At 43.9% G+C, this 22,313-nt stretch overlaps 1 protein-coding gene across 1 annotated transcript in view; it reads left to right on the top strand.

Annotated features, from left to right (window-relative positions):
* Positions 1-14,330, top strand: part of TOMM20 (translocase of outer mitochondrial membrane 20) — a 289,783-nt gene extending 275,453 nt beyond the window's left edge. Inside the window, exon 5 of the mRNA XM_081824306.1 lies at positions 14,083-14,330. Coding sequence (XP_081680432.1) covers positions 14,083-14,121 — 39 coding nt within the window. The 3' untranslated portion in view covers positions 14,122-14,330. The remainder of the gene's footprint in view (positions 1-14,082) is intronic.
* The last annotated feature ends 7,983 nt before the right edge of the window (positions 14,331-22,313 follow it).

Here is a 22,313-nt window from a genome sequence, read left to right as displayed (position 1 = left end):
CAGGAATGTGCGCAGCCTTCCGAACCTGAAAATTCAAGGAAGGGGACTCCTCCCCTCAGGGCCTCCAGAAGGAACCAGCCCTTGCTGACTCCTTGATCCTACTGCAGTGAGGCTGATTTTTCACTTCGGATAAATAAATTTATCTTGTTTTAAGCTGCTAACTTTGTAGAAATTTGTCGTAGCAGCAACAGGAAGCTAATACAGTCACACAGCCCAGTTTCCTGTCTTGTATTAATTTAACAAACGATCCATCTGTCTATCGTTTCTGTTGAATAACATCTAGAATGCGTTGCACTTAACTGTGGGATGAATAAATTGAGAGCTTGTTATATACTGTGTAGTCTGTTAGCCTCTTTGGATATGTCCCCACCCTCGCAGCTATGAGTATGGAGGAGAACTAGATATTAAACAAATACTTTTACACATTAAAGCAGAACTGGATTATATGGTGAGTGCTATGGCATTGGAAGACTCCGGGGTCAGGCAGAGCCGTTGCGGGGGCGGGGACGACACACAGCTGAAATGAGGACGGGACATACCTTCTCTTGGTTCCAGTTTCAATGACAGAAATGTTCTCTGCACAAGGAGTTGCCCTGATTTGGGCTCTCATAATGCCCACCATTATTTGGAATGGTCTGAGGTTGTCATTTGGTCGTGGAAAAAATGTGGTGTGGGTTCAGCCTGGCCCTGAGCTGGATCTTCATCTGCATTCTGCCTGGAGTTAGTGCCCTCTGAGAACTCTCCTGCCCTCCCCGCACGCCATGGGCTCTTCAGCCTGTGAACCACGATCTGACCCGCACTGCGTTGGGGGGAGAAGTGAGGCTGGGATGGAGGAGCACCGCTGCCCTATTTCCACAGTCTTCAAGGAGGCATGGGCCTGCCTCATCCTTATTCCTGGGGCTGCTGGTGCTTTCTGAGGTGGAGCTGGAGCTCGGGGTAGATTCGCGTTTATGGGCACCTCTGTGCCAAGGAAGGGGCGGGACCCGGGGAGATGACATTGAACGACATGGAACCCCTAACCCCAGGCGGGGGGGCGGGGGACATGCATGCAGACACTCTGAATACAGGACATAGAGTGTTGTGCCAAAAGTATAAGGGAGGCACCACAAACTGCCTGGGGGATTCTGGGGAACACAGAGGAGACCTTGAAGATGCTGGAGATTGGTAAGTGAAGACATTGGGGAAACCGGTTCTGGGCAGGAGCTGCAAGAGCGAAGGTTCTGGACACTTCAGGGCTCTGAATGGTTGGGGGCCCAGCCTCATGCCTCCTCCCTGCGGTCTCACACCAGGCGCTAGGTCAGCAGCGGGACACAGCCCTTCTCCTCCATTCCCGCGACAACACTGTCACATCACTGTCAGCACCCCATCTTCTCAGATGAGTCTCAGAGAAGTGCCAGAACTCATCCGATCTCCAACAGCTGCTAAGATCTGAGTGCTGTCTCCTTAGAACCCAAACCCGGACTCTTAGCACCATGTGGATGGTGGTGGATCTGTGGGGAAAGCTGGAGCCCTGGCCCCCAGCCAACTTGTGCACCCCTCACGTTTGTTGGAGGTGCATTTCCCGGCGCAGAAGGGAGCTAAGCCCTGGGTAGTGCAGACCTGGCCCCATGTGCAGTTCGGAGCCTGGGGGTTCCAGAGGCTGTGCATCTCAGGACGGCCGGCCATATTAGGGGGCACCCGGGGAAGCTTCTGGGGTTCAGCTGGGCCCTGCTGACCACAGCGAGCTCTCCCTCTTCCACTCCTGGAGGATAGGGTCTGTCATGGGGCCAGACACACGCTCTCCAGATGTGTTCCCTGGAGCCTGCTCTGGAAGGAAAGCCACTTGGGCATGGCAGCAGGGGGCCTGGGGCGCCAAAATATTCTGCAGGCTGCCACTTGCCACCTGCCAACCAGAATCCCTGCGCTGCCCTTCCCGCCCCCGCTTCCAGCTCTGCCTTATCACATGGGATCTTGTAGGAACTGTTGGCACCTCGGCAACCATGCGGAAAACACCCCAGCCAAACACTCTCTCGAACACAGAAGGGTTAGCCCTTGGCTATGGCCTCAGGATAGCACTCCTCACTCAAGCGTTTACAGGGGAGCCAAATACCCTCCTCCTGCTGAAGGCCCTCCCACATCATTTGGGTGAATCATTCCCCTGCCCCCCATCCTGGGCACCCATTTGAGGAAAGATCTTGGCCCCAAAGGCAAAATGGCAGCTGAGAAGTGAAGGGGTGGAGGCCTGCTTTGGAGCAGAGCCAAGGAATGTGGGGGTGGGCACCCTCCCCCAGCCTGTACTTCTCCATCATCCTAAGCAACCTCCCTATGGACCTAGGCAGGAAGTTCCATGAGGAGGCTGAGGGGAAGGAAGCTGTGTCCAGAAAGAGCCAGAATGCATGGTGCATTCCCCATTCAGCTAGGGAACAAGGCCGGCCGGGACCTTTCCTGGCCTTCATTTAAGCTCCCTTAGGTTTTTGGGTTGGCCCAGAGAGGCACTTCACTGTGATGAAGCCCTGAGGTGGAAACACTCAACCCTCAGCACCAAGAAGAATCCTCAAGAGTTTGTGTTTTTGTTGTTGCTGCTACAGGATTAACATGTCTGCCATTGGGATGTGCCAATGTGTGTTCATTTTTTGTTTTGTTTCATTTATGATTGTCTAGAACCTTGAGCATCTTCTGTGTGTGTGAGGGTGTGAAATGGGGATGGGGTGGGAGGTGTTGGGCAGGCCACAGACTGGCCCCAGCATTTCCTAGAGCTTACCATACTTTCTGACATCAGTTGTCTGCTCATCCCCTGTGAAGGACAATGAGCTCCATGAGGAGAGGGGCAAAATCTTATTTTTCTTTGGATTTGAGGCTTCTGAGATACTGTAAGTTCCAATAAATACTATTGATGGTATGATGGACGCGCTACAGTTACGTTGTTGAACAGAGTGGCAATGGGGGGGTGCTCCATCCTAGCTGGGACCCCTCTCTCCTGGCAGGGAGAGCACAGTGGTAATGGTAACCAAACGGGGGATCAACCAGGTCAAGGAGGCTTTGAGATCTACTAGAAAATGCTCAAGTACTGGATTATGCAGGGTTGTGTGTTTCAAGCAGCTCTGTTTTCCTCTAAAATAGTAACCGCAGTTGGGGTGAATTACTGCATTGGTTTTTGCACATGCTCCCTCTAATCCTTATGAGGACACGGGAGGGTATTGTCATCATCATTTCACAGATGTGGAAATGAACACTCAGCGAGATCGGGTATCCTGCTTAAGGCTAAAAAGTGGCACAACCATTCATTCAATTCACTTATTCAGCCAATATTTATTGTGTGCCTACTCTATGGCAAGCCCCAAGCACCACTCTGGATGCTGAGCAAATAGCAGTAAAGACCAGATAGAAATTCCTGCTCGCTGGGACCTTCAGTCCTCATGGAGGGAAATAAAATGGTGGTCAAGATAATTAACAAAATATATGGTATGTTGGAGGTTGGTAAGTGTAGGGGGAAAAATAAAACAGAGAAGGGGGAGGAAGAGGGCTGATGGGGGCTGCAATGTGCTGAGGCAATTTGTGTGTGTGTGTGTGTGTGTGTGTGTGTGTGTGTGTGTGTGTGTGTGGAGGGTGCAAGGAAGCCCTCATCCAGAAGGTAACATGTGACTACAAACCTAAAGGAGGTGGGAGAAGCAGCAGAGAGCTCTGGGAGGAGGGTCCCAGGCAGAGGGAGCAGTAAATTCCATGGGTCAGAGGCATGAGCATGCCAGCATATTCTAGAAACAGTAAGACCGGATGAGTTGAGGTCAGAGTGAGGGTGTGCAAAGGGACAGACAGATTACAAAGGGCCCTGTAAACTGTCCTGAGCATCTTCCTGTACTCCCATGGGGACAGGAGCCGTGCAGGGTTTTGAGCAGAGCAGCGCCATGACCCAGTTGGGGTTTCAACAGCATCCTTCTGGCTACTGGGCTGAAGACAGACTGAGGGGACCTGGACAGAGCAGGGAGACTGATCAGATGGCTGGGGAAATAATCCCAGCAAGGGGGACAGTGGCTCAGATCAGGGCTGTAGGGGGGTCAGGTTCTGGGGGAGCCAATGGGATTTGCTGATAGACTGGATGTGAGGTGTTAGAGAAGGGGCTGTCTGGAGATTTCCATTCCTTGCAATGAGAACCAGGGACAAGAATACTGGTGAGAGAAATGCAAGAGCTCTGTTTTGGACATGTTACATTGGAGATGCCAAGCAGATGGTTGGATCTCTGAGTCTGTTGCTGAGGGGAGAGATGGGGACTGGAGATAAAACACCAGTATCATCGTGTAGATAAGGCATTTGAAATCCTGATGCTGGAGGAGCTCATTGATGGAGACAGGGAAGGTAGGTAGAGAAAAGAAGAGATCCAAAGACTGAGCTCTGAGGCACTTGGGGGGAGAGAGGAAGAACCAGCAAAGGAGGTGGGAAAGAGCAAGCAGGAAGGCAGGAGGAAAACAAGGCAGGTGTGCCGAAGCTGAGTGAAGGAGAGGAAGGTGGTGGAGGGGAAAGAGGATGAGGCAGAGGCAGAGGAGGAGGATGGAGAAATCAGCTGGATCAAATGTTGCTAGCAGGTCACATAAAATGAGAACTGAGATTGAGCCCAGGCTGGTGCAGCCCAAAGCTACTGTGCACTGTTCACTCCCTCAGTATTTGACTGATGACAGATGCCAAAAACTGTTAACAGACAAAATCCCAAGCCCCAAACCACAGTGTTCTTAACATTTGACTTCACTAAACCACTCAGTGCAATCCAAGCACTGTAGTGCTGCCTTCAAGTTCTCCAACTGGGGTGCTCCCTCCCCGCAGCAGGTGCATTCCTGAGAGCAGAATGGAAAAGGAGTCATTCTAGAGTATATGATATTGTAATTGCTCTACTGTAATTGCTCTTATAAAAGAGCAAACCACGCTCTTTTAAAGAGAGTTGTCACCCTCTAATTTCTCTGTTTTACAAATTAGGGTTTATAGATAACGAGTGGAATATACCTGCTCTGGGATTTGACCTATATTAGAAAATCACTGTGTAGTGTACCAAATGGTACTGGGGAAGAAATTCTGAAATAAACTGGCCTGAATAAGAAGCCGGTTCAGTGGAAGTGACAGAGGGAGAAGAGAGGATCTGGCCAGGCTTGGCTATGGATTGACCACATGATCTTCAATGAATCACCAATCACATTTCCCTCATCCACTAAATGGGAATAACTGACTCCCAGTGTGCTTACCCTACAGAGGAAGGACTGTTGCAATGTCGTGAAAGCATCCTGTAAAGCAGAAGAGCCACAGGAAGTGCTACTGAGTACTGAGCACAGTGCCTGACACAGAGTAGGGCATGATCATTGGAAGCTGTTCTTGACTCTTGCTGTGCTTCTTATATGAAAATATGAAAAGCAAGATAAATCTGAAATGCACTGGGGACCAAGTGAGGGGAGGTGAGCGTGTTTTGGGAGTCTGGGCTTGTCCACTGTCGGAGTGACTGCTGTAGGTTCAGCTCCTGTGGAACAGTGCCCACAGATGTGAATTTCTCCCTTGTGTACCAACATCACTCCAATTAAGGTTTCTACTTCACGGCACCTTTCAGCCAAGGATGCTTAAGGAATTTACCACTACTCCAGAGAGACAAAGGGCTCATCCAGTATCAACATTGCCATCATCATTAGCATCATGATGACTGTTAAGACTGTGGGCAAGGTGATGGGTTGGCACTAGCAATGGGCAGCACCATTAGTTTTCTGAGTGATTTTTCACAATGGGCCGTTCTGGAACTAGAAGGATCAGCCCTTGAGGAGCTCATTTCATCAGACCTGCCTCAGACTGCCACCCCTTCATCCCTTTCCCTCCTGTACTATTGTGTGGGGTGATGCTTGTCTCAGAAGGAAATACAGATGAAGTCCTTAGATATTCCAAAGCCTTGACTAAGAGTCACCGTTCCCTTTGTCTTTTGATATCATCCCTCCTTTCTCCCTGTCCTGCCTAGTTCCTGTGCATTTGTAGGCTTTTCCTTTTCTGCTCAGCTTTGGACTATATTTGCTTTGTTCTTGGAGAGCTGTGTCCTCTTACTACTTACCTCTCTGCTTAATTAGAGATGACTGTTTGTCCCCATATCCACTCTTGCCTTCCTCCACAGCAACTTAAAGTGTGGCTAGGCAGATGGCCGTTAGAGACTATGTTTCTCAGTATCTCTTGCAGCATGGCAGGGTCATGTGACTAATTTCTTAAATAGAGTTTATGCTAAAGTGGTGTGTGTACTTTCTGAGCCTTTAAGGAGAGAGGTGTGTGCCTATCATTCTTCTACCTTTCTCCTCCTTCCTATTGTTGGAATCTAGTGGTGAGGTGAGCCATCTTGGACTAAATGGATGAGGGCAACATACTGGAGATGGCAGAGCAACAAGACGGAAGGCACCTGGGTCTTGACATGAGCTCTGGACTCCTTATACTGACATATGAGAGAGAAATAAAGTTCTGTCTTATTTAAATCTTATTCTTTGGAGGCCTTTTAGAACTAATGAACCTACAATCTAGCAAATATATTCTTCAGGCTCTTTGACTTAGTGGACTGTAGGTTATATGCGACAGAGAACATGGTTTGCACACCATTGGGTCACTGGTACAGAGAGCTGGAAACATAACATATACTCAATAAATATTTGTTGGAAGTATGAAACGAGCTACTCTTTTACTATGGCATTTTGACCTCTGCTTTCCAAAGAGTGGGTGGCTCTTAATCCATTGCTCACTTGGACTACTATGGTCTCTGTCATGGACCAAGTATGGAATGTCCTAAGGAAATGAAAAGTCAAGAGGAAGAAAGTCCCTGTCCAGCTGAAGCTGGGAATGCGAGCCTCAAATCAGGTTAGACGATGTAATCTTCCCATCTGTTGAATAAACTGAAAGTTATCTAAAGGATTCCCATGATTTCCAAGCTCCATGGAGATGATGCCTTCATCCATATCTGAGGTCCATTTGATAGAGTGTCAGCAGAGGCAGGAGGCCCATCAGATAGAGCTGGAGCTCTGAGGATAAAAGAACCCACTAGGGCCTTATAGATTTTTCAGAGCTATGACTCTCCCAGGGAACAATGATCCAGAATTCTGGCCTATTTGGCTTACAGTTCTTTTTGATCCACTGAATGAGAGTGTTCACCAGTTGCCCGCTCTGCAGCATCTTCCTGCCTTGAGAGTTTACTCCAACTGGGGTAGCCCATGAACACCAGCCATAATACCCAGATTCCTGAATTCGTGGGACCATGAGTTAACTTTCTAGCCTCTACAGACTGACCTGGTCTCTGGGTGATAGTCCTATAACGTCTCATCTCAGGGCTATGTGATCCTGTTTCCTCTACATGAATCCTGCTATCCCTTCATCCCACATTTATCCATTGGGTCTCAGCTTCCATGTCACGTCCTTGCATTATCTAATTATCCAACACTGGAATGGGTGTTCCTCGAGCATGCTCCCAAGTACTCTTGCTATTCTTTTTTCTTTATTAGACAAGGAAGTCCAAGTGACCAGGACACAGACCTGGTCACTTGCCTTGATGTCTGGTACCTGGGAGTTTCTCACTAAATATTTGTTGAAAGAAGGAGATGAATTCGTGAATGGCTTTTCTTGCCTGGCATGGCCTTAACTCTATCCTTGTTGCTTGGTCAAACCATGGACTTGGGCCTCCAGTGAGGTTCCCAGCCCTTATTCTTGGTGAAAAATACTTTTAGATTCCTGATTATTTCCTTGTTTGTGGATTTATCCCCTAACCCAGTCCTCTGATCTCTCTGCTGATCCTTGGTACCATATTGTAGCGTCTTCTTTTTTTTTTTTTTTAAGATTTTATTTATTTATTTGACAGAGAGAGAGTGACAGCAAGAGAGGGAACACAGCAGGGGGAGTGGGGGAAGGAGAAGCAGACTCCCCGCTGAGCAGGGAGCCTGATGCGGGGCTCGATCCCAGTACACTGGGATCGTGACCTGAGCCGAAAGCAGAGGCTTACCGACTGAGCCACCCAGGTGCCTCTATTTTGTAGCTTCTTGCTCTAAATCTATACCTCATGGCAGCCATAACAACCCAGAGACCCCATGATAGTAAATCCCACTACATGGCATATTGCCACTTTGGTGCAATTCTTGCCACAGCCTCCCTGCTCCTAGGTACGTGCTGTTTCTATCTGAGGAGTACAACAGGGAGCATCTTATGAAGGTTAGAGTAAACCCAGATCACGGTGTTCCAAACAGATCTGAATCTCTGGGTGTGTAACACCTCCCTTCAGCATAGACAGATGAGGGGTGATTATTTTTTAACAGAACTTTTCACTTTGAGATAATTGTAGATTTACATGCAGTTATAAGAAACAATTCAGAGAGATCTGTGTACCTTTTACTCAGTTTCCTCCAAGGATAACATCTGATCTCAAACTACTGTACACTATCACAACCAGGGTACTGACAAGATATGGAACATTCCCATCACTACAAAGGTCTCTCATGTTGTCTTTTATAGCCACACACACCCATCCCTCATCCTTAACTCCTGACAATTACTAACCTGCTCTCCATTTCTATAATTTTGTCATTTCAAAATTTTACCTAAATGGAATCATTCAGCTTTTTTCACTTAACATAACCGTCTGGAGATTCATCTAGGTTGTTGCATGTATCAATAATTTGTTTCTTTTTATTGAATGGTATTCCATGATATGGATGTACCACAATTTATTTAACCATCCACCTTTTGAAGGACTTCTGGGTTGTCTCCAGTTTGGGGTTATTACAAATAAAGCTGCTATAAACATTCATGTGCAGATTTTTGTGTGAACATAAAATTTTATTTATCCCAGAGAAACAAGCACATTTTTGGGTCATATGGTAGTTACACATTTAGTTTTACAAGAAACTATCAAACTGTTTTCCAGAGTGACTGTAGCATTTTAAATTCCCATTAGCAATGTATGAGTGATCCTGTTTCTCTACGTCCTCACCAGCATTGGATATTGTCACTATTTGTTATTTTAGCCTTTCTGATAGATGTGTAGCAGTATTTCATTGTTATTTTAATGTGTATTTTCCTGATGGCTAATGATTTTGAAAATCTTTCCATGAGCTTATTTGCCATCTGTATATTCTCTCCAGTTAAATGTTTTTCACGCTTTTGAAAAACATGATCTAATTGGATTTTTTTTTTTTACTGTTCAGTTTTGAGAGTTCTTTATAAATTCTAGATATTAGTCCTTTATCAGATGGATGGATTACAAATATTTTTCCCAGTCTGTAGTTTATATTTTTATCCTCTTAATAGGAAATTTCACAGAGCAGAAGTTTTTAATTTAATAAAATCCAATTTATTGATTTTTCCTTTTATCAAGTGTGCTTTTTGTATCAAGTCTAAGAACTCTTTGCTTAGCCTTAAAGCTCAAATGTTTTATCCTTTTCCCCGCTATAAGTTTTATAGTTTTACATATAAATTCATGACCCATTTTGAGTTAGTTTTGGCATAAGGTGTGAGACTTTAGAATAAGGTTGTTTAGTTTTGGCCTATGGATGTCAATGGCTCTGCACTCTCTGTTAAAAAAGCTATCTTTCCTCCAGTGAATTGTTTTTGCACCTTTAACTAAAATCAACTGGACATGTTTGTATGGATACAGTTCTGGATTCTCTGTTCTGTTCTATTGGTTTATGTACCTATCCCTTCACTAATGCCACACAGTCTTGATTACTACAGCTATATAATCAATTTTGAAATAGGAAGACTGGTTCCTTCCATTTCATTCTTTATCAAAATTGTTTAAGCTATTCTAGTTTCTTTGCCATTTCATAGAAATTTTATAACAATCTTGTCTATATCTAAAAAAGTGTTGCTGAGATATTGATAGGAATGGTGTTAACCTGTATATCAATTTGGGGAGAATTGACAGTTTTACTATGCTGAGTCTTCCAGTCCATGAATATGGTATGTCTTTTCATTTATTCAGATCTTCTTTGGTTTCTTTCATCTGCATTTTAAGCATAAAAGTACTGTACATGTTTTGTCAGATTTACACCTGAATATTTAATTTTTTCAAGTGATTTTTTTCAAGTGTAAATAATATTGCATTTAAAATGTTATGTCCACTTGTTCATTTCTGGTATGTTAAATACAATGTAGTTTGTATGTCTAACTTTTTTCTTGCAACGTTTCTGGACTCAGTTATTAATTCTAGGTGATTTTTTTTTTTATTCTTTGAGATTGACTATATGTAATCATGCCATCTGCAAATAAGGAACGTTTTATTTCTTTCTTTCCAAACTGTGTGCTTTTACTTTTTTGCTGGCTGGGACTTCCACTATTGAATTGGAGTGATGAGAGTGGGTACTCTTTCCATTTTATTTTATTGTTAAAATAATTATTGTTAGCTGTGGGGTTTTATAAGTGCTTTTTAGCAAGTTGAAGAAGTTCTCCCTCTATTTCTATTTTTCTGAGGTTTTTTTCTAAAGATGAGAAAATTGGGGAAAGGGCAATAATTCTTTCATTATTCCAAGTTCCTTAGTGAAATCAGCCCCTCTTGAGCACATACTGTATGTTATGCTAGGCCCTGTGAGACATAAGAGCTTGAAACTTGACCCTTGCCCTCAAGCATTAAGGAAACATGATTTCCATTCTACTATTGAGCATATATTGTAAACTGCAGAAGATCCAAGATAGAAAAGGCTAGTAATGACCTGGCCAGAAGTAGTAATTAGACTGGCCTCTGGGAATGAGTAGAATGCGAGCGAGAAAATAAGAGGGAGAACTAGAGAAATCTAAATGACCTGAAATTCTGTTTTCCAACAAGGACAATGGTAAGTCAATAATTATCAGGATACAGCTAGCTTTTGATTTAAGGAGATGGATTATCTCTGTTTTGTGGATTATCCCTGACAAATGCTTAATCCTGGACTTCCTCCCTTTCTTCATCCAGCTGAGCATTTGGGCTCTCTTTTCTGCCATCAGTCAGCATGCTCAGGGAATGCAAACTAATATTACTATTAGCTAAAGAAAAACATAATTAAGAAGGGCAATCTGTTGTCCCTAAATTATATCATTTATTCCAAACTAAATAGGAGTGATATTTGTATTTTGTTTGTAAATATCCACCCCACTTCTCTCCCTCTTAAGGATAAACAAAAATTGGCTGTGTGACTATCATATACATATCACATTTATAAGGTTGGCTTGGGAGCTAAGAGTAATGCCACAGAGATCATGGACCACATGACATCTGATTCATTGTACCCATCCATATTTTTATGTGTTTACTCTAACATAAAGTAATAATGAATAGTGCTCTCATCTGCAAAATTAAAAATCCTGGCACATTACCCACAGGTCATGCTTTGGGTTGTCTTCCTACAGCATTGATGGATTTGCATGGATCTGGCCCTTCTATCTCACTTTGTCCTGCTGGTGACCAGTGGCTCATCTTTGAGGCAGATGGCCAGGGTTAAGGGTGGAATCTGAGGCCATGAGGCAGAGTGAAATTAACTGCTCCCTTCACATAGGGATTGAACCCCTGACCTTCACCTCATTAGCACAGCACTCCAACACAGCAATTCCCAGCCTCAATTTTATATCACCCCAGGGTGTTTCCACTTATCTCAAGAGGGAGCTGTGGAATTCCCCAAACAAAATTAATTTTAATTCACTTTAATTTAAACATTAAATATGGGCTATGCAGGCAGTACTTTGCAGGGGTGGAGGAGAATGGCCAACGTCAAAAGAAGAAGCCACCATGATGCACAGTTACCCAAGTACCCTGAGACAGCCTCTCTAACCCACAGAGCCAGCCCAGGGAGGAAGGAGTCTCTATGTAAGTAGCAGGCATGGAAGGCTTTAGATTATTGGGGAAAACAGCTCAGTCCTAGCAAACATCTGCATTTCATAGGACTGTTTCATGTGGTCAGCTGGGCGTACTCTAAGTTTGCCTGCGCCCGATGGGCAACAGTTCAGCTCTGGTCCAGGAAGGCCTTCCCTTTTTCATCCTCGGGACTGTGATGCTTTGCCTGGTCTTAGGAATTTGCTGCAGAAACAATTTGTGATTTATTAAGATAATAAATTGGGCTTTGTTGTCGGAGCTTTTTCCTGGGTCAGTACACAAGATTTATCAGCAACATGCCGGCCCGGGAAGCGTGTGGCTCCGAGGGTTCCAGGGCACTGTGGCCATTGGCTTATTTTGGAGGCTGGCAGGGTCTCGGCAGGCCGGCAGCTGAAGTGTAATTCAGGGAAAGGAACAGTAGGAATCAGTTATTTAATGAACGTCTTCAAAACCCTTCATTGTAGTTTACTAATAATAGGCATATGCGTTTATTTCAGGATAATAAGTGTACTTCCTTATACTGGCAGCACTCTTTATAATTTGGAAAGGACTTTCACACACATTATCTCATTTGTTCTTTACACACCTGTCAAGAATTGCTATCTTCATTTTATTGATGAGCAACCAGCCTTAGAAAAATTAAGTGACTTGCCCAAGGTCACACAGCTAGTAAATCACAGACGCAACACCAGCTCCCATGTCTTCTCATATCCTGGGCCCTTTCCATTCTACTTCTCTTATCTCCATTTATCATCCTCATCCATTTGCTTTTGGCAGGGAAGTGTCTAGTATCTCCATTTTACAGAAGAACAAATTGACACAAAGATGTAATTAAACTTTTTGGCTCCTGCCTTTTGCAAACTCTCTCTTTTTGATGGTATTATGTCCCTTTCTCATTGAAGGCCAAGGAATCCTTTTGCAGGATAATTGCTGCTCTCAGAGTCCAGAATCTCCACTGTCATTGTCAGTACCATGATGGTCCTTTGGCTCCAACATGCCCTCTGTATCCCCAGGGGGCTCACACCAGCTACTTCTGGGTTGGGAGGAGGTCGCACATAAATGGTTTTCTCGCATCTACTTAAGCAGCTGTTGGCAAAACACTCTCCTTCCCAGTCCTTCAAGGATAGGCATTTTGTTCTAGATCTTTTTTTTTTTTACAGTCACATTCTGTGGATTTCTTCTAATACAATGAGCTTGGAGTACACTTTCCCAATTGGGCCTTAGACACACCCCTCCCCCCCAAAATGACAAAGTCCCCCCAAAACCCATTCTAGATGCATGGCCACACTGTGTCATCCCACCTGGAGGAGAGCTCGAGCTCCCCTGAATGCCTCTATGTTCATTATCTAGACTTGGATTGGAACTCAGGGTAGAGTAGAAAACGGTTGTATCTACCTCCTCTCCTAGGTTGAAGGAGTTCACTGTGGAGCACAGACGAGCCTGAGTGACAGTGTACGACAGAGCTTGGCCAAACTCACGTGAGAAGATGACCCCATGAGGATGTAAGCTCCATGTGGGCAGAGCTTTGTCTCTTTTGGTTCATGCTTGAATCCCCAGGTCCACAACACTGCCAGCCTCCTACTAAATTATTTCCTCAGTGAATGAACTAATGATGCAGAGATGATGAGATTAAAATTGATAGTGGCCCAGAAATCACGGCTGTATCCATTGATGGCATAAGGTCGCTTCTACCTCCTGGCTCCCTTGGCTTACAACCCATTTACTAAGCCTGGGCCTTTAGCCTTGCCAATGATTCCATTTCCTGCTTAAATTATCCAGAATTGGTTTCTAAGGCAGGAAACCGAGAAACCTGATACAAATGGAATAGGGTTGATTAACCATATATATACGTTTTATCCAGCTAACTTAGATGGCAATGGAAGGCCATGGAAGGTCCCATATCTTGTTGCATTCCTCATAACATCTGGAATAACGCTTTGCAAATAATGCATGCTCAAGGCATGTATGCAGAAGGTGATGAGGATGATTTAATAGCATTTTAAAGGCCAGGCGTCTAAGAGGTTGGAAGTCCCGAGGACCATCTTCCCTACGTATGCACACATTCACACTTACACACACACACACACACATACACACACACACACATTTTCTCATTTGTGAGACACCATTTGCAAGAGGCCATTTGGGGAATACAGTGGGCCCACTGAAACCGGAAGAAATTCAAGGCCATGGGCCAGCTAAACCACAGGAGCCCCACACCCAGCCAAACGTTCTCATTGGCAAATCAAACCCGAAAGCTGTCACCAAATTCTGCTCTCTGGCAGTCCCAATTCAACAATGTGCTGCGAGACAAAAGAAGTTGAAACCCAAGTGAAGATTGCCAACGAGTCTTTTTGGGCAACCAGCAGATTGCACAGAGGATCAGCACAGACACCGGCAGAGAAGAACATTCTCCTGGCAGGACTCCATCTCTAAATTAGGCACCGCTTCAGAGGATCTCAGCCTCATACCTTATGGGATTTATTATTTTTTTTTAAAGACCCAACATTTGTTCTTAATTATTCTTAATAAAACTTTCTTAATCTAGCCCCATTCACTCACTCTCTCACTCATTCATTTATTCAATTAAATCTTTGTTGTCCATGTGCTGAGACCTTTGGCCCCATCTGTTGATAAAGACTCTGGAAAGCAGGTAAACCATTCTCACCTGTGCTTGTTAACAATGAAGAAACCCATTTAGGTAAAGATATCTCCCACAGCTCATTGATAACAAAACGTAGATTAAGACTCAGATATTTTAACTCTTAATTCTGAGCAGTAGCCCCTGGACAAATGCTTAGTGAGAAATGCTGACGAGGCCAAGTACCCTTACCTGGTATATGATGGTGTTTTAGGGCAAGATTAGTAGTAGTGTTGGTAACTCCCAAAATACTGTTGTGGAAGTTTATAATGATTTTGTAGGATGGTTTCGAGTTACCTCATGGTGTTGCCAACCGTCCTAAAATCCTCAAAAGAAATCAACTGTAGTTTGAGCTATAATACGTCATTTAGTTGATTTCCTTGGTGTAGGAGTGAGAGGCTGAGGTGGAGGGCATTAGCTCAGCACCATGGGAATGCAAGTAAGGGTCACAACTTCCAAGTTTGAGGCTCTGGGTCTAAACAGAAGGGAAGAGCTACAAACTTGGTGGACAGAGCTTGGAACTACCATGAGGAGAGTTTACTCCACAGAAAAAGAGAGACTTGGTTAAAAAAAAAAAAAAAAAGAGGGACGGGATATGTTGCCAAATGAGAAGAGTTGCCAGAGAATGTTCCTGGGAATTTGAAGGAACCACCAGGCTGGAGTGTGAGTCTCCTGATTTGAATGATTATCAGAACCCCTTGGGCCTCTCTTTAAAACTATAGCTTCCTAGCTATCCCCTCCTTTAAGATTCTATTAGGTGGGTCTAGGTGGAGGCCCAGAAATCTGTATTTTTATCAGACCCCCAGGTGATTTTTTATAATCAGGAAAGATGTGGGCAAGCACTGGGTTTGAGGATGCTGCCTCTGAAAGTGAAGAAGGAGCTTGACAAGCTAGGTCCAAGAGAGGGGCTCTGGGTCAAAAAGGCAAGAACAAAACCAACATGAACCTTAAAAAAAAAAAGTGAATTGGCAAAAGGCAGCTGTAGCCCGCATTTAATGATTTCCCATGACTTCCAGAAAAAAGCTGAGTCTGCAGATGCCTGTTCATCTGCAGGATGAATGGAGTCTGTGTGTTCCTTGGGATGCCATTACAATGCACACATTATTACTGAGATGCTCCGGTGAGCCATTCCTTATGATCTCCCCTGTCACCCAAAGTCCCAGGTTGGTTTTCCTTGGATGCATTCCCTTCTCCCTTCCCAGGGGTTGACAGACTGCAAGGGCTGCTGTCTGCACTCCCTCCCTCTTACACTAAAGTCTCCGCTCTGAGGACATGCTCTGGATCAAATGACCACATTTGCCTGTCCTGGGGCCAGAGACCTGCAGTCATCTGGGATGACAGAAGCTTAATTTTCATCCCCACCCCAATCATACCTCCCAGCAGCTGATCCCACTACGGGTGTGAGGACCTGGGGCCTGCAAACATTTGGGGGCTGGTATCCCAGGAGGCCTTGAAAATCCAAGGCTTGCTGCCAGCTGGTGGGCCCACAAAGGGAACTGGCCGCTGTTGCAAGCAGCCCAGCCCACATAACTCCAGAAGGAGATAATTGAGTGGCTGAAATCCTTGACAGTGGTAACAAAGCAGAGACCACCTATTCAGCCACTCCTGTGTTGTCCTTTTCACATACATTACTTACTTTGTGTTTTAGAGCAATCTCTTAGGGGTAGTTATTATGACACTGGTTTTATAGATGAGGACAGAACCTGAACATAGTTAAGGAACTTACCACTGCCCCACAGTTGGCTAGTAAAGAAACTTCTTAACATCATTTTTCTCACCAAAGATTTGATTGCTTATTTGTGAACTGTGTAGAAATGGAATCATACACCCTGTATTCTTTTTATCTGGCATTTTCCCCACTCAGTATTATGTCTGTAAAGTTGATCTAATATTGCTAAGGGTACAAGAAGTTTTCTCATTTCTAATGCTGTAAAAATTTCCATAATATGAATTTACCACAATTTATTTATATATTCATGGACTGCTGGTCATTTGGATAGCTTTTCCTTTGAGCCTGTTGCAAATAATACTGCTTGGAACATTCTCCTATATGTCTTGTGGGGTATACATTTCTGTGGGGTACATACTGAGGAATGGAATTGCTGGATTATAGGATATGCATACTTCAGTTTTAGTAGGTAGTGTTACATAGTTTTGCAGTGTCTGTACCAGTTCATACTCCTAACAGATAGTTATGAGAGTCTAGGGGGATCCATATCCTCACCAAACTTTGATATTTTGGGGCTTTTTAAATGTTTACCATTCTGGTGAATGTATTTTAGTTTGCATTTCCCTGATGACTAAAGAAATTAAATACTTTTTCAAATGTTATTGGTCATTTGGTTATCTATTGGCCTTGTTGGGTCTTTTGCCCATTTTTGTATTGGGTTGTCTGTTTTTCTTGGTGATGGAGTTTTTCTTTATAGTTTCTGGATATGAATCCTGTCACTTATATGGATTGCACGTATCTTCTTCTCTGTGGCTTCCCTTCTCATTCTTAATGACTTCTTTTGATGAAATAAAAATTCAAATTTTAATGTAGTCCAATTTATCAATGTTTTCTTTGGGGATTCTTCTTTTTGTTCCTGTTACATGTGATTGACTCTTACATACTGACATTTTTTAATCCAACAACCTTGCTGATTTCCTCATTAATTCTGATAGTTTTTCTACAAAATATTTTGTCCTTTCTATATATGCAATTGCATAGTCTGTGAATAATATCAGTTTTATTCTTTCATTCTAATTCTTAGAATTTTTTTTTGTCTTACTTTATTGCAAAGTCTAGGACCTTAAGTATAATGATGACTAGAAGAAGAGAAAGGCAGCATCCTTCTTTTACTCCTAATATTGGGGGGAAAGTATCACTATTTGAACATTAAGTATGATATACACTAGAGGTATTTTTATAGATACTCCATCATATTAAGGTATTTCCCTCTCTTCCTAGTTTCCTAAGAAAGTTCTTTTTTCTTTTTATTATCACTAGGGGTTTAATTTTATCAAATGCTTTTTCTGAATCTATTGAGTTGATCTTGATTTTCTTTATTCTGCTATTGTGGTAAATTATACCGACTGATTTTGGAACATTGAGACAATCTCATATTCTTAGAATAAACCCATTTTGTTTGTTGGATCCAGTTTGATAATGTTTTGTTTAGGATTAGCCTCCATGTTTAGGAGAAAGAAAGAACTTGTAATTTTCCCTCCCAGTCAGGTTTTGATATTAAGGTAATATAGCTCTCAAAAATGAGTTGACAGATCACTCATTTTCTATTCTTTGGAATAGTTTGTATAAGATTAATTATATTTCATCCTTAAGAATTTGGAAGAATTCACTGGTGAAACCATCTGGTTCTGGAGTTTTCCTTGTGAAAAGATTTTTCATTATGGATTTAATTTATTTAATAGATAAAAAACTATAAGTTGGTTCAGAACAGCCTCTTATTTAATAGCTGTAGGCTATATTGATATGTCTTTTTTTTCATTCCTGATATCAATTATTTGTGCCTCATCCTTTTTTAAAAGACATCAGTCTTGTCAGGAGCTTATCAATTTTATTAGTCTTTTTAAAAGACAATTTTTGGCTTTGTTGGTTTTCTTTGTTGTATTATTATTTTCTCCTTCATTAATTCCTGCTGTTTATTATTTCCATTCTTGTATTATCTCAAAGTTTAATTTGCTATTCTTTTACTAAAAATCTTAAGGAAACTTGGTTCATTGTTTCTCCATCCTTTCTTCTTTTCTAATGATGCATTTAAGGCTATAAATTTCTCTTAAGCATGCTTTGGCTGCATCCCATAAGTTTTGATATGTTTCAGTTTTATTATCTTTTCATTAAAATATTTTCTAATTTCCACTGTGATTTCTATGTTGACTCACGGGTTGTTTAGAAATGTATTGCTTCATTTTACATCACATTAATCCAGTCAAGCACTGAGCTCTTTAAAAATGATTCAGGATCTCCACAGCCAGCTAGCTCTCTTTCTGGATCACCCCTTTGGGGGAGTCTCATCTGAAAGCCTGAGGTGTCTAACCTGGCCCTTCCTCCCTGCTGGGCCCTGAGCTCCCCTTTTGTCACCCCAGCCCCATAGGATTCCTGGAAACTCTGCCCAGCCTCTCAGCCACTGCATGGGAAGTGCCAAGTGCCAACGAGAAACATGGCTGACGCTCATTCTCTGCTCACGCCTTGTTTCTGGGATTCTAGCTCTTTAGTTTCTCATCACGTTGGTAGTTTTTTGATGTCTTCCACTAGATTTTTAAAAAATATCTTGTCCGCATCATCCAGCCTGCTTGCCAGGAAGATAGTCCGAGGTGAGCCAGTCTGACGTTGCCACGGGGGAAGATGCCCTAGAGCCGAGATTCAGGCCCAGGTCTGCGCATGCCCAGACCCCGGAGCCAAAGCTCGGAGGAGCCCAAACTTGGAGTTCGAAGGCAATGTGACGCCATCCTTGCTGCTCAACTCTCTGCTTTACCTTCCTCGTTATTCTTGATCTAGTCCTTTGGATTAAACATTGTCATTTATCGAACCTCACTTTTAAAATGTCCTAAACATAAATTTCCAAATTTCTTTTTTTTTAACATTTTATTTTTATTTTATTTGACAGAGAGCGAGAGAGAACAGAAGCAGGGGGAGAGGCAGGCAGAGAGAGAGGGAGAAGCAGGATTCTGGCTGAGCGGGGAGCCCAATGAGGGACTCCATCCCAGGACCACGGAATCATGATCTGAGCCAAAGGCACATGCTCAACCAACTGAGCCACCCAGGTGCCCCCATAAATTTCCAAATTTCTTAAAAAAATTATTCTTGTTGGATCACTTACTTTCTGATGGTTGTTCACAGGACCTCTGGGAGCCCTGCTGCCTCTTTCCCAAGTTCATCCTTTCCAGGTCTGAAACAAATACCAAACTGTCAGGGAAACAGAAGCAGAATCACGTTATCCTATAATTCTTTATCTCCCCTGGTAGACGTGGGGACCCCTGAGGGGAATCTTCTGCAGGGGTTCACACGGAGCCGTTCTTAAGGCTCTCCCACAGTGATTTCCTTTCTGTCAATGTGAATGCCCTGACTGGCCACATTTCCCTTTTCCCTTTGGCTGCCAGGAAGCCCAGAGTGTAGAGCTACATTTATAGGTCACCTCTAGCAGCTATGTCTGTGTTTAGAGACTGGATGTGACTTTTTCTCCCTGGCTAGACTTTTTATTTCCCTTTTCCTTAGTTCTGAATTTTCTTTATTTTTATATATTTTAAATATTATTCTGTCTCTCTCTCTTACATGAAACTGGAGTTACTTAAATTTTGTCAATCTATGTAACCACTTGGAGTTTTTATTTATTTAAAAATTTGGGGGGCGCCTGGGTGGCTCAGTCGGTTGAGTGTCTGCCTTCGGCTCAGGTCATGATCCCAGGGTCCTGGGATGGAGCCTAGCATCGGGCTCCTTGCTCAGCAGGAAGTCTCCTTCTCCTTCTTCTGCCATTCTCCCTGCTTGTGCTCTCTCTGTCAAATAAATAAACTAAATCTTGAAAAAAATTTTTTTTTCAACTATGGAGACATTTGACTAACAACAGAATGGATCCTGGAGAAACAAAGATATGAATGGTATTGTAATTTCTAGAATTTATTGTGAAATTAGATTTTCATGAGTCTTCACCCTACATATTCTGTTGTTTAAGATCATTCATAACTAGATATTGCTTTATGTGAAAAATATGTTTCAAAAATCAAAATTAATCAGTGTTAGAGTTCTGAAAGGTAGACGGACAAGTCTGGCCACGCTCGCCGCTGAGCATGAAAACATGAAGATCAATTTTACAAAGTCATGGACACATGAAAGAAATTAAGTATCAAAACCAGAAACTATCGATATTATTCATGATTGTAATACACCAATATGTAAGTGTGTTTTTCCTTTTCTCCAAAAATTCGTTAATGTCCCTAAAATGAAATTAATGTAATTAAAAGTTCAAATCCATTAGATATGATATTGTACTATTTAGTGTATTTTTGGTTTTTTTTTTTTTTTGACAGACACGACCATCTATAGAAGTGTCAGAAAAAGGGGAAAAAAAAATCACTCTCTGCTTTTCTTTTCAATCCATTATTAATATTGCCGCATTTATCATTATTGCTAAAAATAAGGTCATGCGGGAGCAAGGGTCCTCTCTGGGGGTCAGTCCCTGAGGCAGGTTGTGGGCCCCTGCTAGGGGCTGAGGAAATGTCCCCTAACCCAGAGTTCTGGGTCTTGATGTTCTCTCCCTGCAACGCCCCCGTCCTGCATGCCGCTTCCTCAAGGGTAAAGGTGCTCTTTGCACACCTTTCCTCCAGCCAAAGCTTTCCAGTTGCATGTGCACTGGTCTTTGTTCCTAATTCAGGCCTCTCCTGGGAGGGCAGCTTTCTGTTTGTGTTCTTCCTGCCAAGGAGCTCCATCAGTCAGCTGCCTGGGCCCCATTTGTGGCCCAGCCCCTTCTTACTGTGTGGTCTTAAAGCAGGTCACTTCACCTCCTCCTATCTCGCTCTGTAAAACCCAGATAATAATACCTCCCGAATAAAGAAAGGGTTTTCTTTAAGCCCGTTGAGCTTCAGATGGAGCGCCCCACAGCAGTGCCCAGGGCTGCGCTGGGCAGCCATGTGATTAGGTAATGTGAGATGCTCCTCATTATGCTTTGTCTGCAATGAATGCTCTCGGCCACAAAGCGCTGGAACTCGAGGTGACATCGAAACCCCGCGGGAAGCTGGGATTACCTTACACTCTGATAAAGCACACCAGAAAAGAGCAGTAGTTTTGACTCACCCAGTCCTCAATGAACACTCTCATCTGAGACGGCTAAGTAAGAACGACCCACTTCCAGGTGGAGGGAGCACGACCAGCAGCCCCAGCAGCCTTCTCTGTGAGATGCGGGCAGGCTCCCCGGAGTTGGGCCACACTGGGCAGGGCAGGGCAGGACCCATCCCGGTGCCGAGATGGGGGAGATCAATAGCCACCATAGCGTGAGTTCCTACGGGGTGCCAGGAAATATGCTAGGTATGTTTTTCTATTCCAAACCCTCAAGACAACGGTATTAAACCCTATCTATATTCTAAAAACAAAAGCAAACCAAAACCATCCACTGAACTTTATACATTTTCCACCATCATGAAAGCCTACCCATTTGGGCCCGTAGATCTGAGTCCAAAATTTTGGCCTGAGGCCTCCTCACCGATCCTGAGGCTTTAGGACCACACAGCACGGGGCAGCAACCCACAAAGGGAAGGCTTACTTTTCTCCTTCTGACCCAGACCTCTGGAAGTGGCCCTGAGGCTTACATGAAGGCTCCTTCCTTATGAGGCCTTGGCTAGGCCTCCCTTAGCTTGACAAACTTTTACCCGGAACCCTCGGATCCTGTTTTGACTAACGGAACCCAAGTCCCAGTGGGTTCACTCATCTGGCTCTCGTATCAGAGCCTGTCAAATGTAGGGTCCTGGTTGGGTTTCCCTGCGAGCTGGTTATGAACTGGGGGTGTGCTGGGGAGCGGCTGGAAGGAACCCCAGAATCAGAGAAGATGAGGGCGAGTATCCTTTCGGCCGGGGCTTCTCTGAGGAAGCCGAGGATCACGTGCACAGAGGGAACAGGCTGGGGACGAGATTGATGACGAATGTCCCTTGGTGGGAGAAATGCTAGGATCCCAGGCCTGGCCGCTGGGCTATATCCTCCGGTGGTGCCGAGAGGCAGGGACCTCTGGAGACCCCAGGTAAGGAGGTAGCTCTGCTCCCTGGGGAGGGGTCTGCTGTGTCGACTGCTGGGAAACATGCTTAGCTGAACTGACTACTGCTGGAGTGCGTGTGTGTGTGTGTGTGTGTGTGTACGGTCTGTTGCTAGAGAAACCATGGAGAGGAGGGGGA

The sequence above is a fragment of the Leptonychotes weddellii genome, chromosome 6 (genome assembly GCF_054177405.1).
Source record: "Leptonychotes weddellii isolate Sample4059 chromosome 6, ASM5417740v2, whole genome shotgun sequence".
In the NCBI taxonomy this organism is placed as follows: Eukaryota; Metazoa; Chordata; class Mammalia; order Carnivora; family Phocidae; genus Leptonychotes; species Leptonychotes weddellii.
This window is presented reverse-complemented; position numbering and strand designations above follow the sequence as displayed.